Here is a 14,883-nt window from a genome sequence, read left to right as displayed (position 1 = left end):
GATTCGGCAGTGGAGGGAGGGAGTTGCTGAGCAGCCAGACATGAAGGCAGCAGCAGTGTGGAGTCACCATGGCCACTCCGCCTGGCTCCGCAGGGCCCCCCAAAGTGTGGGGGCTGGGGCAGTTGTCCCGATTCCCCCCCTCCCCCCCCCCCGAGATGACCCTGGCTACCTCCCTTTGAAACATCAGGCATTAATCCTCTTGCCCTCTAGTGCAGCAGTAGCTTTTTATAGCCAGTCAGATTTCCTGATGTGTTCTGCTTGTAACGTGAGCAGTTAGAGCTGATGGAGTGATACTGAAAACTGTATAAGACTGTTAACCTACAAAAATGGGACCTTTCCAGCCTTTGGCACTGTTAACTTTGCATGAAAAGTCATACTTGAAAGTTTGTCTCTTCCTATTTGATCTCTAATGAGTAAGTGCAGCCAATGTTACCTCTGTTGGGTCTCAAATACCCTGCACCAGTGTCTGCTTTGCTGAACATGTAAGGAGAGATCCAAGTTTTTCAGGAGTGATTTCCAGCAGGTTTTAGTGGGATTGGTGCCAAGCCTTCTCCCTAAGATGGGCCTCTGCCTGAGTTTTAGTTCCTTTTCAAGTCATAAAATATGCACTTGAAATGATTCCTGAAAGGGTCAAGTAGCTAATGCTGATCTGATATCAACACCAAACTTTAACACTTTTGCAAATCCATGTATTTGACAACTTGGTTTAACTAAATGTATTTTAACTTACAGACTTCTTCTTCTTAGAATCAAACAAATGCTTCTAGAACTAATGTATTTTACTTATTCCCCACATATTAATGAATTATAAAGAGATTCAGTCATTTGGGAACCATTGGAAAGTTGAAATGTAAGGAAGCAGTTACAGGTAGCAAGGTCAAAGTTTCTCTTCATTTTAGAAGATGTCCCAGAGAGTAGCTGTATGTACAGGTGAAATACAAACAAAAAATGTTGGTACTTAGAATGAGACTCTATGAACACACAGAACACAGAATAGCTTTAGATTCCTTGCGCAATAAGGTTAAACTGGAAACACAAAAGTCTGAACTAAATTACTAAGGTAATGCTGGGTGTATCTACACATGCAATTAGCATGTAACAATAAACTGCACCAGAGTTTATTGCTCCCAGGCACAGCGTTTACATGTGTATCCGGGGCCACAGCACATTGACCTGGGCGGAGCAGCCATGGCTGTTAGGGGACCCAGAAGGTCAGCCTGCCAGCCCAGGGCTGCTCTGCCCTAGTTCAACATGTTGTGGAGGGGCTGACTGAGGCATGAGGGTGCTGCATCATGGGGCTACTCAGCAGGCAGCCCCTGTATTGTAGCACCCTGTGCCCCAGCCAGCCCCATCACCGCTACATGTGCATGTTGCCACATATAACTTAGCCACTGTAGGATAGTACTTGTCCCTGATAATACTAACCTACAGTGGAGTTAATTAATTTACTGTGACCTAATAGCACTGAATGTGTAGACGGTGATGCCTTACCGCAGAGCTAATTAGTCTACTCCAGTAAAGTGTAGTAAAGCGTATGTGTAGATGTGCCCCCTGTGTCTGTGAGGAGATACAGCAGCGATTTTGTGCTAACAGTTTTTCAGGGACTGCTTTAGGGTAGAATAGGTTCACCCCTAGTAATGGACTAGGACATGGCCCTATGGACAGAAACTACAGGTAGTTGTTCTGCTCATAGGTTTGTTTCAGTTGTCATCTGAACCCAGGTATGAGAGATAACAGCCGATGCATTCTGTTCCTCAGGTCTGCAGCCTCTTGATGCAGAATGAGCTTCTTCAGACAGGTCAGACTTCTGCTATGGAAGAACTGGATACTCAGAAAAAGGCAAAAGGTAAAACCTTAGTCCTTGGGTTTCTGCATAATATGCTGAATATAATTCAGTGCCTTTAGTCAAATGATTGATGCATTTACCTGCATGTTGAACACACACCTCATATACACAAGTATTTGCAAGCTACACTCTGCATGGTAAATTTACAAAAGAGGTCATTGTGTTGGACATTTGAAAAACAGCTCACTGCAAGCCAAGGATAATTGTAGGGAATCCAGTTTTCATGCCTGGATATAATCAAAGGAATTGAGAAAAATGTTCTGCACATCCCTTGGGAAGGGTTGTGTCTGAGTCTTGAATTTGCCATTCAAGCCCACAGAGACGTAAAGATGAGAATCCAGTTATATGCAGTAAAGCATGGATAAAGTTTGACTTTTTTTCATTACATAGCTGATGATGACATTACCACAAGAATCAGAGAGACCATCTTTAAGTCCTTTCACATTATACTTTGTTTCTAGACCAGAACAACTAGTTTATATTATAGAAATGTCTTATCATTGTTTGTAGGTTTGGGGGTTTTAATTAAATTAAATAATTTTACAGTTAGACCAGAGTCCAGCATTAGGGCCTGGTCATCTCAGGAGCTAAGAGGTCTCCATTCATATTGGCTTCCAGTCACAGGAAATTGGAGGAGGTCAGCAGTTTACAGAATCAGGCCCTAGATTTCTAACTAAAGATAATGTGGCATAAACAAGAGGCAGTAACCATGGGCATTTGGGTGCCTGGCACAGCATCCTGGGCTGGATGGAAACACTTCCCTAGATGGAACAGGTTCTTAATGTGTCCTTACTGTCCCTGAAACCTCCTATACAAACATGCAGGCATCTGCCACCTGGTCTTAGTTGATTTTGCTTTGGGATGCTTTTAACATTTTGTGCAGTTTTGCAGGCTGAACTGGAACTAGCTAGAATAGAAAAACCTGGTTTCACAGAGCACCTTTCATTTCTCTGCTGGCCCCAAGTACTTTGTGGTTTAAACCCCCTCCCACCCCTGAAAGCAAGTACCAAAACTGCAAAGCCTAAGAACTACCTTGCTGTCCTCTTAGTTTCTTCAAACTTTGAAGTTAGGAAGAATAACTTATTGTAGCACTCAATCCATCAATCTGTTTGTCTTCATATTGAAGTCACTTTTCCCCTTTCCCACTGCCACCCAGGAAATCTGTTCCTGCAGTCCACCTCATTGAGCTACGTAGAGTTGCCCCCTCTCATGACTTTCATAACTCTCACAATATCAGGCTTTTTTTCTTAAAGAGGCAGCTCTTGGATTGTTTGAATTAATCAAACTCAGAGGTGTTTAAATAAAGTTTCTAGCCTTCATATTTGTGGTAAAGTTAAAGGTAAAAAAAAAGAGGCAGCAAATAAAAAGATCCATATTATATTTTTTTATAATGTTGAGGTTTTTAATCTAAGTTCCTGATGATTTTTGAATGCTGGAGCTTGGCAATGCTGTCCGCAAGACTGTGACATTCCTGAAGTTGAGCTTAACAAGTTCCAGAGAAAATATGTATTGGCTTTTTCCTTCCGTTTAGCTGGTTCTCACTGTTCTTCTCCACTGTTAAGGAAATAGGCGCCTCCTGAGTCCTGCCTCTCAGCTGCCTGATGTGATTAAAGTCCAGGAAATTTAATTTTGCATTCTACATTGGCAAACTTCAATACAGAGGATAACTCCTTCAGTACAGAGGGTAATTCCTCCAATACAGTTGAGCTAAAATACTCTGCTGTTTAGACCAACAGTATATTCCATTGCTTAGGTATTTTTAAAGAAACCAGCTAATGAAGGCATGCAATTTTAGTCCCCATCCCTTTATCCAATCTATACCATTGTTTGGCACGTGTAGTCCAGATTTAATATTAAATAATTCCTCACCTATCTTTAAATATGGTTACTAGTAAAACTCAAAGCTACTTCTGTTTTATGGTACTCAGTCTTTGATAGAACTCCCTGTTTTCTGTGGTCAAAATAATGCTTTAATTAGTTAATTAAGTATTTAGATATATAACCTACTAAGTCTGCCTGACTAGACTTCAAAACTTCAAAGGAGCTTTCTTTGTCCCCTCTAGAAATATCAGGAATGCTACCTTTGGGCTTTCCTACTTTTGCAAGAGAGCTCTTTGCTGTGTTGAGTTTTCTCTGCTGTTAGGCACTAGCAGTGAGTGCTATATCTTTTGAAGAGAAAGATTTTTGTGACTTATGTTTGGGATGTAAAACAAACCAAAGAAAGTTTCTAACAATCTCTTTAAAAATAACTTTTCCATTTCCAGGTTTCACCTGCAGGGGACTGCAATAAACCTGCTAGCTCTCTCTTTCCACAAAGCGTTTCAAGAAAAACAGGGTAGCCAGGGATAGAATTGCTAATGACAAAAGCAAGCAGGGAGTGTGTTTTTTGGAAAATTATTCAGAAAGCATTACGGAACAATAAGCACATGATTATCTAATTTGGGGCTGTCCCCATGCAGCCCATGAGAAGTTAAGGTGCAGCTTCTGGACTCCTTCCTGACTACCATTCCCCCCATCACTTTAGCTGCAACAGGCGGCAACATCAGTTGGGTTGATCTTAATTCAAATTAATAGACAAAGTTACAGGGGGGAAAAACAGAGCAACTCCAAACCCCTGTTTTTAATTATGCTCTGGAATGTCTTTCCCTCACCACCATTTGGCCTGAAGACAGTTGATGGTACAGGCTACATCCTGCAGCTGGCTCACCAGTCACAAGCTTTACTGTCTATATTTGGTGCCTGGGGGGAAGTTTTACTATGTAAGCATTCAAGGAGAGGCTGTCATGTTTGTTACAAGAAAGATGTGAAGCAATGTGGCTCAGCACAGACAACCACAGCAAGCCCTCAGACCCTACATATGGCACAGAGGGCTGCAGCTGAGGGAACCCCAGCTCTTGAAACAAGCTTACAATAATAGGGGATGGAGGAAATCGAGAGCTTGAAAGAAAATGGGATTATTACACTGTGTCCTTGATTTCTGCATGACATCATAACTGATGATCAGTGCCAAAGAGAGGTATAGGTAAGGACTGGGAGTATTAAATGAAAAACTAGCAAGGCCATGTTTGTTATAGATGCATGTGTGTTATAGAATAGAATCTTATCAGTTTTAGTACAAAATTAAAATGACGGATGCACCTGAGCAAAGAGTGGTAGATTTGTATTAAAGATGAATAAATTATACAAATATCAGAATAGCAAAACTTTGTGATACTGATGACTGTACTGACAACCTGCCAACTGTCCAAAGGTTGCAGTAGCACACATAGCAGACCATCTCTAAAGCAGCAGTGCAACCTAGGGAAGCTTCCAGTCCTAGCAGACAGTGCTCCTCCTGAGCCACAGTTCTGCACAGAACAAGCAGGAGTGCTGAATGTTGCTACAGCTTCTAAAGACAAGTTGTGCCTCTACAAGAAAGAGGACGGAGACTGTATGGGGCTTTGAGCTGCATCACGCTGCTGGGTTGTACTTAGTTGGCCTCCAAACTAAATGAGGTAGATAGTGGGCAGCTCTTTTGTCACGGGACTGAGTTCCAGGAGAATTCTACGCTCTTGTCACAGGTGAGGCACTAAATTATCTTAGTAGAGTCCATTGACATCCCTGTTTCCAGGCAGTTCAAAGCCATGTAACAGGAGAATGTCCCTAAAAACCCTAATGTTGCATCTTTAATGAGATTTCCTAGGAAATTCTGAAAAAAATGTAAGAGAAAACGTAAAAGAGAGCTCTGAGATTATTCATAAGCTTATAGTACAGTGTAGCTAATAAAATAATGATAAAGTAAAGGGCCAGAGAAGTGAAGAGTGTCTAGTAGCTGCTATATGTTACCAGAAGAAGGCATCAAGAGAAGAAAATGAATAGTTTTCCACAGTCAGCAAGCATTCGAGAAAAACTGTACTGGGGGTTCAACTGATAACTCAATGGAAGAAGTAGGTTGTAGGGGTGAGACATAAGCTTTTGCTTCCCTAACTCTCTGTAGGCCATGTTAAATGCCATTTCACAATGATCCCAGTGCACAGCCACAGTCACTATTCGTTCTCTTCTGCACTCTCCCCCAGTCAGCAGATTTTCCTGACATTGCTATTGGATTATCTGCTCAACAACTGCTTAGAATTATATTGTCTTTTATTTTAGAAAAACCTATTTGGGCCTATTTAGCACCATCTGACTGGATTTTTTTATCTTAGCTCTTTAATCAGCACTGGTATGTTTTTCTAGAAGAGGAAGAACAGAAACGCTGAGATCGTGGTGGGACTCTGATTCATTACTAGCTATCAAGTCTATTTTGAATTCTCTATTTTTTTTCAGCTTCGTTTTCTGGTGGAGCTCGTGTGGCCTCTGTCATTATTTCTTTCCCTTGTCTGGCTGAGGAATGCTAACCCACTCTACCGCCAACATGAATGTAAGAATACATGAGACTGAAACCTCATGAAAATGATGATAATCTGTATTGCAGGACACCCTGCTCATGGGTTGAGGTCCCATTCTGATGAGAGTTATGCCCATGTGATAAGAGGATAGTCTCTGCCCCAAGTAGTGTATGCATTTAGTTATTTTAGACCTATATTCTATCTCAACTCAATTATCCAAACAAAAATCCTGTTCTTTTCTGTGGCACATTTGGGATTAGAGTAGATGATCTCTTGAAGTTGCTTCATGTCCAAATGTCTATAATTCTATGATCAGCAATGTATGGTCTATTCCTCTTCTTATATAAGTAGCAGGACTAGCAGTACATGTCCCAATAGCAAATGTGGCTGTTTAGGCTGAAGATCAGAAGCATTCTTGCTTTTTTTCTGCCCTTGCTTGCATCCTACTTGGTCAGGATGTGGCAGTTAGCCTCCATGCACATATTGGTCTGAATACAGACCTGATTTACACTCCATGAAGTCAGTGAGATTGCAAAGTTGCATATCAGATCAGAATTTGACCAGCTGTTTAGAAATCCCCCATAGGTGAAGTAAATGGTTCGCATTGTGAGTCCTGAAGTGATTTATTATTGTTCTTCACATCACATTTGTGATTATCAATATACTGTATTTACTCGAATACAAGACAACCCTGATTATAAGATATAACCCCCTCCCTTCAATATTTAGACTCTATATATGGAAGATTATAATTTTGTTATAAATTTATAAAAAATTGTTATAAAATGTATAACTTAATTTATTATTTTGTTATTCAAAAGCACTGACTGGAAAAAACCACACTTATATTAATTTGCACATGGGCAAATTGCTACAGGTACCCAGAGACTTAATTCATCCAGGATTGATGCATTTTACCTTTTTGTGAAATTGCTGCAAGTTTTAGCACAGTTACTCCAGAAACACACTTTTAAGCAGCCCTTACTTGGCAGGAGAGATACCATGATGGTTTCAGCCCAGGTGATTGTACGTACCTGGCAGGTGAGATCCCTTCTTCCTGGCCTTGAATGACTTGGTGTAGTTGAGGGTTGAGACCTGTCCATTGCACTACAGGTAGGCCTACTATAATCTTCCACCAGGAGGATCTTGACTATGCAATTTATTGTGATGGGGGATTGCTCTTTGGCTTTCCTTCTAGCTTGCTCTTATGGACTTTTGGCTAGGGGCAAACAAGACTAGGGGGTATCTGAACCCCAAGCCAGCTTTCATGGAGGATGCAGGCCATGGATTTGGGAGTGTCTGAAGCCCCAGGCTGAAGAATCTGGGAGGTAGGATATTTGCAGGTGGTAGTGCCACACAGACTTGAATGATTGAGCTCTGCTCAGTCAGTAAAATTTGGAACAGATTTGGCTAATTTGGCTTAACACACAAAAATATCTAATCTTTTCTAGCTAAGATCAGATGTAGCATTTTTGACACCAAGGGGAGGGTGTCAGGACTGGCTTTGGCCCTCCTGGTGCCAGCCTGGTATTATAGTACCTCTAGGCCTGGTGCCAGTTCCAGAGGGACGACTAATCTATTTTTTTTAAAGAGCCACACAAAAAAAAATGTTTCCCATCACCATTTTCTTGACCTTTTGGACTAAGATCAAATGATCAGCTGAAAGCCTGATCAATGCCTTAATGGTAGAGATAGGGATCGACAGAGCGTTGGGGTCTATGGAGTGGAGGAGGGAAACCCGAAACTCAAAACAATGGTGGTGCTGGCAAGTAACCAGGAGGTGGAAAGTGAAATGAAGAACAGAAAACAAAGTCTAGAGACAGATGGAGAGTGGACCAAGGTGGAGAAGCAGAGAAGAAAGACAACAAAGAAGATAGGAGCAACAGTGAAAGTAGCAAGGGACAGAGGCAGCAGCAAATAAGGTGATGGGGAGAGGAAGGCCAAAGGAAAGATAGGAGCAGAGGAGAATGGGAGATAGAGTGGGAACAGCAGGAGAAAGTATACTGGATGAGAGGCAGAAAGCAGCAGGAGCACAACAGAATGGCAGCCTACCGGGAGCAGCACGGTAGGAAGACATGGAAGATGCACCAGGGAGGATTGAAGACTGTGGATAAAAGCAATATCAGCAGGTGACAGGCTGCAGATGGGGATCAATGAAGAACAGATACAAGTTCATAGGAAAGGTACTGTCTGAGATACTGGAGGGGAAGCGGGAACTTCTCACCAGCCTGATTGCTTTCCAAAACAGAAAGACTTGGGAGTTTACTTATTGGAACAGTGAAAGGTATGAACATTTCTTGGAAGAAACATGCAGAGGAATGTGGGAGGAAGGAATTAAGAGGGATAACTTTTATAGTAAGGGAAAAGTCAAAGGAATGAGTGATTATACAGATTTATTAGAGGCAGAAGACAGAGAGGCGGACGAAATTCTATGTGCAAAGATCAAAGTGTGTGGAGAAGGTGTGGGATAAATGCAGTATTTGAACTGAATCATGGAGGGCACGAGATGCATTGAGAGGAAATGGGTGGTGCCCAGGTGGGGTGTAGCAATACCTCCTGTCTGTGCTCCAGCTGGGCCCTACCAGGGATTTTATATTATATCATGGGCAAGCAAAACAATACAGCAAATGCAGCAAGGAGGGGCACCTATTCACACACTGTCCCCTCATGGTATGTTACAGATGTGAAGAGAAGGGGCAAAAAGCTGCAGAGTACCAGGAGTCTCTAAAATGCACTAGCTGCGATGGGGAGCGGGGGAGGTGGGACGCACTTATTCTGCAGGGGTCCTGTCCCAAAGCCTATGCAAGCAAGGTCAGGCCCCCTGAGGATCAGTGTGAATCAGAAAGGGACAGTGGGGGACATGAACAATGCATGCCTCTGGAGGCCGGGGGGGGGCCATGGTGACTGCCCACAGGCAGCAGTGGTGGGGGCATGGCAGCGGTGCGCAGGGAGCTCCCAGAGGTGGCTGCAGTGGTGTCAGCAGCGGGGCGGGGGGTGAGCGCCGACTACCGGTCGGTGACCACCTGCAGGTGCAGCCAGTGGTGTCAGTGTTGAGGGGGAGAGAGTGGCAAGCAGAGCCCACCCACAGGTGCCACCGGCAGCGTCGGCAGCACTTTTCACAGGGAGTGCATTACCAATCTCAGGGGGTGCACATGCACCCCCTATATGTCGCCAATGGTGGGGGAGAAGAGGAGGGTGAGAATGAAGTAGAAATTGTGGATGAGATCCTGCAGGAGGGAGGAAATGAGGGAGAGGGGAGTATAATATTTGTAACGGAGGTGGCTCCAGAAGAAACAGGAGAAGACAGGAAAGGGGGGAGGGAGAGACCCCAGATATGGGGGGTGGGGGAGAAAGAAAAAAATCCAACAAGGAGAAGAAATGGAAGTGGAACAAACAAAAGATCCTGGGAGTCAGGGAGAGGAAAGGAAGAAATAAGGAAAAAGAAACCTGAAAATGAGGGGAATTAATTGGAGTTGGAGCAGCTTCCCACCATTAAGTCCCCTGGGCTGCAGCCTGGGGTGGCGAGCTGGAGGTGGGAAAATGGAAACCTTCCTGAAAGCAGAGGCAGTCAGGCAGCTTGCAAAAGTGACAAGCATGAGAGTGGAGGAGGAGAAGGAGTCAACCACAATGAGCAACAGTGCCGGTGAACCTCTTTTTAAAACAAGCACAAAGGCACTGTTTATAACATCTATTAATATCAGGAGCATACTAATAAAGAAGAGATGGGAAAAGATCAAACCAATGTTAAAACAAGTAAGGGCAGACATAATCTGCCTACAAGAATGTGGGATACTAAAGAAAAAGGATTATAAGCACTTTGAGAAAAGGTGGAGACTGGGGCCTGTCCTGGTGGTCAGGGAAAAATGAAAGCAAAGCAGTTGGAGTGGCATCCAGAGATGGAAGATATCGTCGGTGGCAGACTCCAATGAATGATACTATCAGATGGGGAAGCAGAATTGGAAATTTTCAACTACATGCGCCATCAGAGTGGGAGGGGAGGAAGAAGACTCTGCTTAGAAAGCTTGCAGCTTATGAGGCTGGAGGAAAACTGGAGAATAGCGGGGGGACTTCAATAGCATTGTCGAAGCAGGTGACAGAACAGGGGAAGGAGGAGGTGGAACTTTAGGCAGTTGACCGAGATTGCTAGCAAATATAAGAAGAGTCACTAAGAGACTAAGGTGTGCGTGGGCAGGGGAGAAAGTTTTCACTAGAACTGACCCGTTTCTCTAGACAGAACACACTCGTTTCACTGAACCAGCAGAGAGGACTTATGGGTGGGACAGAGTGTTTCAGGTGTTCACTGAGGTAACAGGTTTTCATGGAGTTTTGTATGAAGAAAAAAAGAAGCAATTCTTGCAACTCTGTCAAACACCGCAGGGTTTGTGGGAAGTTGATGTATGCTGTTTAAGGGTAGTTGCTTGTTTTTGGACATGTAGTTGTTTTTGCAATTTGAAGTTTTGGTAAAACATGGACGCTCAGTATGTGAAGATTTGTAAGGTAAGTGTCAGGTGATAAGTGTATTTTAAATAAAATTGGTAGATAATACTAAAAAAGGTTCCCATCAGTAGGTTTGCTCACTGTGAGCCATGTGTTTTATAGTCATGCTCAGTATTGGCTGCATTAATCAACTTCATAGTTAGCTTGCATTACTGAGGCTGTGCTGATGTTGGCAACAGTTTTACGATAGATTATGTATTTAATGAAGTTTCTTTGTGTGTGAATAAGACAAGGGATGCTTGGAGGGAAAAAACACCTCATCTTGTATTCAAGTAAATAAAGTATAGTTTCTGTAATGCAGTCATTTAAATAAGGATGGGAGGTGGGACGTTAAAAGTACTCTCTATTGGCTTAATTCTGCTGGCACTGAAACCAATGTGTGTTTTTCCACTGACCTCTACGGGAGTGGTGCTAGATCACTGCTGAGAGGGTTTGAAAATCCTGTAAAGAATGTACAGTTTTTCGTGTAATAAAGGCAGTAGTTTGAAACAATGCTGTCAGGGTAAGTGATGTCACCAGACTCTTCCTTTTACCGTAGGCAATACTGTGAAGCTGTTAAAAGTTCATGCAAACTGCCCTAGGGGTGAAACAATTATTCATGTCTTGTCATTAGTTCTCTGTTTCATATATCTTAGGTCATTTTCCAAATAAGGCAATGCCATCTGCAGGAACACTGCCATGGTTACATGGCATCTTCTGTAACATGAACAATCCTTGCTTCCAAAGACCCAGTCCTGGAGAGTCCCCCGGCGTTGTGTCTAACTACAAAAATTCCATGTAAGCAGAGAGAAATGTTATGCATGCCTGAAAAAAATAAGTAGGTGTATGTTAGGTTACAGTGGCCAGAATATGCTGGGGAAATCCCTAGCAGCTGATCTGTAATGCTGAGGTGTGCACAATCACGGAGTAACCTCAATATCAATGTATGAAGTCCACTCTCAAAATAATGCTCATCCCTGTCACCTATCAGTGCACCAGCCTCACAATAAAGGATATTTTACAGAAATGTTCTGCAGCGTGAAATCAAGTCCTTCCTTTGGTAGAAAGCTGAGCATGTAGGAAGGCTGGATGGTTCAGGTCACTGATACCGGAGTATGGAGCATTTCACTTTCAGCATGTATGCCTTGATCAAACATACATCAGTAAATAACTGAAGCTATCATTTGATGCCCATTCTGTGTGGCCAATGTAAAGTGACCTCAGTGGTCTCACTCCAGTTGCCAGTGAACACATAAAAAACATATCTACCTCACTTGGAACTGATTGGCAATGTTAGTAGACATATCTGAAAAGAATTTAGAAGTATAGAACCTGACTTGTCTTTTCTTATCATTAGAGGTATTACTATTTTTTATGAACTAGGGCTTGGGTGAACTGTCAGTATGGGAAAGTTTACACTGCCATTGCCTGGGCAGTACCTGTCCTAGAGCATATAAAGAATCTCTGTCATTCTTGTAACTTTGTCAAACACTACATTTGCTAACAGATTTGGGGGGTTGGGAGGAAATGCTGCTCATTCCATCAGAATGATGGTTGCAAGTGCTCCAATGTATTGTGTACTACAGCTGACTCATACAAGCCAGAGTTCAACAAGGCAAGGGCTTGTAAAGTGAGGACAACTGCAAAATCTATTAAATGTACAAAGAATGATGGCTCTGTGCCCATCTCTTTGGAGAAGAAGGGTTATCTCCAAAGGCACCAAAATTGACATTATCAACTCACAGATATTTCCAAGGCTATCAAAGGCAGAACCACCTGACTGCATTTGGTTGTATCTTTTCATTCTACTTTATTTTGGTTGTTAGCATTTTGAATATTCAATCACGCTGTTAGTAGCCCACAAACTATGGTAACTTTCTCTATAAAGTACCATTACTTCTCTAGTCAGTATAATCTGTCTTGATGCAGAGGTAGCTTTCATTTTATGAACCAAAGTAGACTGGAGCCAGAAGGCAATAGACTTGGCTCACTGAGAGACTTTACTCCTTTCTTTGCTGTTTTTCATCATCTAAAAGAAATCATTCAGGCTGAAAGCCATCTAGCTGAGTATCAAAAAATGTAGCAGTCTTAAAGAAATGCTGTTGTTTCATGAAAGATGAATGCCCAGGTTCACTCATGCCCACTTCAAAGGGAATAGCCACAGGTGTTTGAATTCCTAGGTGTGCTCTCCTTTTCTCGTTGCTACTCACTAGGATTTGTTTTTAACTGCTCCACAAATATGGGGCCTAATTCTACCACCACCTTTTCTACTGTATATCTGTTCCTTAATCCATAGAGCTTCTCTTGGTGTGAGCATGAATATATAGATTGGGTCCAAAGTAGTTTTCTCAAACGCGACATATTGGATGTGGCTGTGCAATGCAAATTTTAATTTTATTAGAATAGTTCAAACATTAGTCTCCATCTAATCAATGGCATAACATGCCGAGTTGGCACCCGGGGCAAACCCTGTGGGAGTGCAGGGGGGAGGCAAGCAGTTCTGAGAATGGGGACAGCAGTTCTGAAAGCAGGGGTGGGGAGGGAATCAGAGTCTGCACTATGGCAGCAGGGCCATGCTGGGACTCCAAAACAGTCCTGGCAAAGCTGCTGCCACTGCGTGTGCTCTGATCACCCTGGCTCTATTACTCTCAAAGCAAAAGCAGCTGGGAGCTGTTTTGGAGTTGTGTTATGGCAATGCTGCTGAAATGCAATGCTGAGTCCCCCATGGACTCTGTGGGGATGGATGGCAATTCTGGTGCCCCTCCAAACTTGGCACTCAGGATGGGAGCCCCCCTTGCTGACTCCTAGTTAATATGGCATCTAATATTCTAGGGTGGTGATTTTGCCACAGTGGTATATCTGCAGCCTGACAAGGAAAAAAGCCATTTCTGAGAATAAGTAGAAAACCGGCATTAACCAAAATCTCAGGTTGGACCCATCAAATTTGGATCCTATCTGAGTCTGAACATGGCTGCCTCAGCATAAAACCAGATAAAGTCACTTGCTCTTTGCTTTTTGGGGGAGTTTCTGAGGGTATGGAAGGTTTCACTTAACTGTCCTGTATATTTAGTCTTAATTGATGACTCAGTCATTATTCTTTCAGATTAGCAAGAGTGTATCAGGATGTTCAAGAGGTCTTACTGGAAGCTCCTGAAACCCGTGACTTAGGCCGCATGTGGGAGCAGCTGCGCACGATGACCCAATTTATGGAAACCATAAGGACCAATCCTGAAAGAATTGCAGGCACTTTTTCATTATATTCTTTTCAATGTTATATGTTCCCTCCCAAGAGTTGGAGTACAGGAACAATGCATTTGGCTCTTGGCTGCTAGCAATTGTGCTCTTACAGAGGAGGCTGTCACTGAAGGGGTTAACTCATTGTCAGTAATTCAGGGCAGTTCAAACCAGTGTAGGCTTCCAGGAACACAGATAGGTTCATTCTGAGCTGCATTTGGGAAGCAAGCTGCAGAAACTGGTTCCAACCAATCTGCCTTGTGGGAATGAGGGAAAGCAGAAAGTGCCAGAGCTTTGAAGTTCAGAGTTGAAGGACCACACTCCAGGTTTCTGGAGCTTTCCTCTGTTCTCTGTCACCCTGGTTATGCATGTTCATTTATACAGTATGTCAGCTCCACTTAGTCAGAAAATAAACAAGTGCATTCCAGGTCCCAGGCATCCTGTGAAATATAATGCTGATGCTGCTTTAGAGTCCCAGGTATTTTATATTATGATATGTGTATAGTTTAAAAATAAAAATCTGAATCTCATAGTACACAAAGCAGTCAACAGAGCTATTATTGGACACAGAAAAGCAGAATTAGAAGTGCTACCCTCTCCTCTGTATAGAAGTTACTGGCAGAAGTGTCTATATTGTGTGTCCAATTGTGTGTGTAAAATATCATCCTATTAAATAAAAAATCTTAAAAGCAACATTACTTGCATTGCAAAGTGGAATACTTGGGATTTAGGAAATGCCATAGTCACATTTGCCCTTCCCAGTCCCTCCTCCTCTTTTTGCTCCTTTACAGCTTTAAGAACATGCTGGTCAGCAATGTACTCCTTTTTAAACAAAAATGTCCTGTTATTTACTAAAGATGGGCACCTAAGTCTTTGAAAAGAAGGAATTGAAAAGACAATTGGGCAGAGATTTACACCATAATATGTAAGTTCCCTAGGCTTGTACAAGGGGGAAGGCAA

General features: G+C 42.7%; 1 protein-coding gene across 1 annotated transcript in view; it reads left to right on the top strand.

The window, feature by feature from the left end:
• ABCA4 (ATP binding cassette subfamily A member 4) overlaps nt 1-14,883 on the top strand; it is a 154,304-nt gene that overhangs the window by 15,624 nt on the left and 123,797 nt on the right. Inside the window, exons 2-5 of the mRNA XM_019501637.1 lie at nt 1,759-1,846; nt 6,152-6,245; nt 11,346-11,487; nt 13,793-13,932. Coding sequence (XP_019357182.1) covers nt 1,781-1,846; nt 6,152-6,245; nt 11,346-11,487; nt 13,793-13,932 — 442 coding nt within the window. The 5' untranslated portion in view covers nt 1,759-1,780. The remainder of the gene's footprint in view (nt 1-1,758; nt 1,847-6,151; nt 6,246-11,345; nt 11,488-13,792; nt 13,933-14,883) is intronic.

Source organism: Gavialis gangeticus, unplaced genomic scaffold, assembly GCF_001723915.1.
Source record: "Gavialis gangeticus isolate Ggan-Ray unplaced genomic scaffold, GavGan_comp1, whole genome shotgun sequence".
Classification (NCBI taxonomy): domain Eukaryota; kingdom Metazoa; phylum Chordata; order Crocodylia; family Gavialidae; genus Gavialis; species Gavialis gangeticus.
The sequence above is the reverse complement of the archived record's forward strand: the minus strand, read 5'-3'. Positions and strand labels throughout refer to the sequence as shown.